Here is a 3539-nt window from a genome sequence, read left to right as displayed (position 1 = left end):
TTTTGCTCCTCTATCGGGTAGGCAACGCGATCTAGCGGTGAGCTAACTGAGTAATATTTCAATCAACTAATAAGCCAAGTGTTTACACTATCAATCACGTTGATTTAAAATATTATAATTTTTTATTCGTTTCTATGGTAAACAAAGCGTTAGAAATTAAAATCCCATTTTAAGCGTTTTTTCGTAATTTTCCGATGACTTTTTCCGAGTGGCATTAAATAACTATTGAGAAAATTGATTCCTATTGACGATACAGCAAATATTCATGAAATTCAAGCAATTAATAATCAAAATATTTCTCACCCTCTTCACGACTATACTTCTATTAGTTCATCCATAAATGTTTCTACTCTTTCCTCTCGTAGTTTTGATGCAGACATCCACTTTATCTCATTTTTACTTAATGGCTCTATTGATGCCCCTGATCTACTTTCTTCCATTTCTTTTCATATTCATGTCTATCCAACCAGAAACCACCCCTTATATTACGTCCCCTCTCACCGTACAAACTATAACCACAACCATCCTATACATAGAATGCTCCGCCTCCTTAACACCACCTAAGACTACATTTCATGTTTATACAAAATAATATTTCTCCATATCTTGGTTTATTGACATGTTCTGAATTAGGATGCTGTTTACTTCATAGTAATTTGTCTTTATGATTATTATGAAGTTATTATTATGTTAAATTTAATATTATTATCTATGTTACCAATAATTTTCATATTTATATTATCATTTCTTCATTAACTGTTATATTACCAATATGTAATAAATTGGCGTCTATTAATTAATAAATAAATAAATAAAATATTGGAATATTATTATTTAGAATATACGCTGGTGATGAAAACCTTCGTAAACATTTCGAATCGGCGTCAAAAAAAACTCAACATTTGTCAGTAAAACTGTTCAAAGTGAATCGATAAATATATGTGGCCCAATCATAACAGACAAACTTATAAAAGATGTGAAGGACAGTGTTTTTTATTCAATTTTATGTGACGAAACTTCAGATTTGGTGCATATTGGACAAATGAGTTAGATATGTAGATACAACAACATGTACAATTAAGGAAAATGTTATTTGTTTTGTACCTGTATTTGATTGTATTGGTAAAAACTTGGCTAGTATAATTATTCAAAAACTGAAGGAATTAGGTTTAAATTTAGATTTTTTACATGGCCAAGGCTACAATGGAGGTACTTATATGTCGGGGAAATATTATTTATTTGTATAAAAAAGTAATCACTGAACATTTACCGACATCAAAATCTGTTATTTTAATAAAACTATGCGAAACGCAATGGGTTGAATCTCATGAAGCGATTCTCAGATTTTCGGATATGCTTTTTCCTATTGTAATATTTTTGAAAGGTATAATAGGTAATACAGATGGAAATATACTTTCAAAATGAAATGGACTTCTTCAATCAGTATTAAATTTTGAATTTATTTTGTATTTAGAAGTAGCAGGGAAACACTGTAAATAACTTTGCCAATATCATATCAGCTACAAAATCCAGATTTAAATTTATCAAAGTGTATTGAAATGATAAATATTGTGTTGGTTCATGGTTGCTCTTAAAAATAACAGAGAAGATTCAAAATTCACTGATATTTTAAATCGTGCTGTGTCTAAAGCAAGTGTGTTAAATATTGATGTTAAAATTCCACGGATATGTAAAAGACAAGCTCACTGATCAAATTTAACTACTTCAAGTACTGAAGAATATTTTAAAATTACAGTTTTTTTCACAGTTTTGGATAACTTTATAACGTCTATTCAAACTATGTTTTTCGACAATCAAAATAATATAGTGTTTAAAAATTAAAATACAACAACGTATACCAAATTACTTAAATGTTCAATCTAAAGAGGATATTTTAAAAGGTGCATCTTTCTATGAATCAGATTTACCAGAAACACATCACGAATCAATAGATAAAATAATAATCATATCTACCTAGTATGTTAACGAAATAATTTCTATGACATTTTTATAGCTGAAATCATGATAATATGGAAGTTACATTGGGTTTAACAACCAGAAAAAAAATCAGTATGGCTATGGAAGCATTTAAAGAGACTGAAGGTGGATATTTCCCAAACACACGGCAACTATTACTTATTCTTGCTGTATTACCTGTAACGACATCAACAAGTGAGAGATACTTTTCTAGCTTAAAAAGAATCAAATCGTATTTGAGAATGACAATGGGAGAAAATCGTTTAAATGGGTTATCATTATTAAATATTCATCATCAAATTGATATAAAACCAAAAGAAGTAATAGATTTGTTTGCAAAACAACATTCGAGCCGTTTACAATTTTGTTTATAAAACACTACTTTTAATTATATTGTTTTATATACAAATAGTTTTAATTTTAATACTTTTTTTATGTGCCTATACACTTATATAATACATTATAATTAATAATATATTTAAAAAAACAATTATACTAATATAAGTGTTTTTATAAAAATATATACTGATGTAAAAAAATATTGGGCCCCCCAAAACAAAATCCTAGGTCCACCACTGGATATATAAATAATATGGGAAGACAGAAAGAAGATCAGTAAATGGTGATCGTGTGACTCAATTACCAATGACCATCAGTGTTAGAGCTGGGTGGTGATCGTGTGACTCGATCACCACTGGATGTCAAAGTTTAATAAAAGTGTTTATAAGTGCAAATTCCAAGTTAAATAACTACAATGTATATTAGGTACTACTGTAAAATATATCATCTCCACGTAAAATACATTACCGTATAGTTATACGTAGGTAGTTCTTCATCAACAGGCATATCTGAAATACGGGGAAAGCTGTCCGTGTTATTTGATGAAATCTCATCCACGTTTATAGTGAAATTTTTCAATACACCGTTGAATATCCATGGAACATCCCACTGGAGAGCAATTGTAGTGCTACCGATTTCAGTCGTTTTTAAATTCATTGGAGAATCGGGCACTATATTTTGTGCAATAAACAAATTATCATATTAAACATATCGCAAGTAGATCGGTAGTTTGTAGTTACTATAGTTAGTCTTAGTACCTACGTACTATTATAGTTTATATTATCACATAATATTATTATTTACCTATTCATTATTTTAATATAATTTAATGTCTAAATTATTTAAGCTATTTTCGGTATAAAGGTAAGTCGTAGGTAGGTACTTACGTCCATCGGTGCTGTTAAAAGAAATAGACGAAACTTTACCACCTTCTGGATAATCAATAGACTTTGGCTTTATCTAATATAAAAGCAAGTACATCTCGTATAAATAAAATTAACTTTGTCAAAAGGATATAATTTGTATTCTCTATCAGACCCTTGCGAACATAGATGAAATACATTCGCGTAAAACGGTGTTTTGTAATTGTTCAGTGGGTATCAAGTAAAATCACCTACTCAGCAAATTATAGAGTATATATTTTTGAGGGTACATATGAATCGTATGACATATCCGGTTTAAATTAGTTATTGTTTCACGTTATATTCGCATTTAAAAAAAAA

The 3539-nt window shown here is 29.1% G+C and overlaps 2 protein-coding genes across 4 annotated transcripts in view; both read right to left on the bottom strand.

Moving 5' to 3' along the window:
* LOC100163765 overlaps positions 1–3539 on the bottom strand; it is a 281589-nt gene that overhangs the window by 127910 nt on the left and 150140 nt on the right. The window lies entirely within an intron of this gene.
* LOC100165112 (neural cell adhesion molecule L1) overlaps positions 1–3539 on the bottom strand; it is a 28451-nt gene that overhangs the window by 9013 nt on the left and 15899 nt on the right. For all 3 annotated transcript variants that reach the window (XM_029489460.1, XM_008185087.3, XM_003244636.4), the window contains exons 8-9: positions 3204–3276; positions 2785–2987 (exon numbers count right to left, since the gene is read on the bottom strand). In XM_029489460.1, coding sequence (XP_029345320.1) covers positions 2785–2987; positions 3204–3276 — 276 coding nt within the window. The remainder of the gene's footprint in view (positions 1–2784; positions 2988–3203; positions 3277–3539) is intronic.

Source organism: Acyrthosiphon pisum, chromosome A2 (genome assembly GCF_005508785.2).
Source record: "Acyrthosiphon pisum isolate AL4f chromosome A2, pea_aphid_22Mar2018_4r6ur, whole genome shotgun sequence".
NCBI lineage: Eukaryota > Metazoa > Arthropoda > Insecta > Hemiptera > Aphididae > Acyrthosiphon > Acyrthosiphon pisum.
Note: the sequence above shows the minus strand (reverse complement) of the source record. Positions and strands in the feature narration are given on the sequence as shown.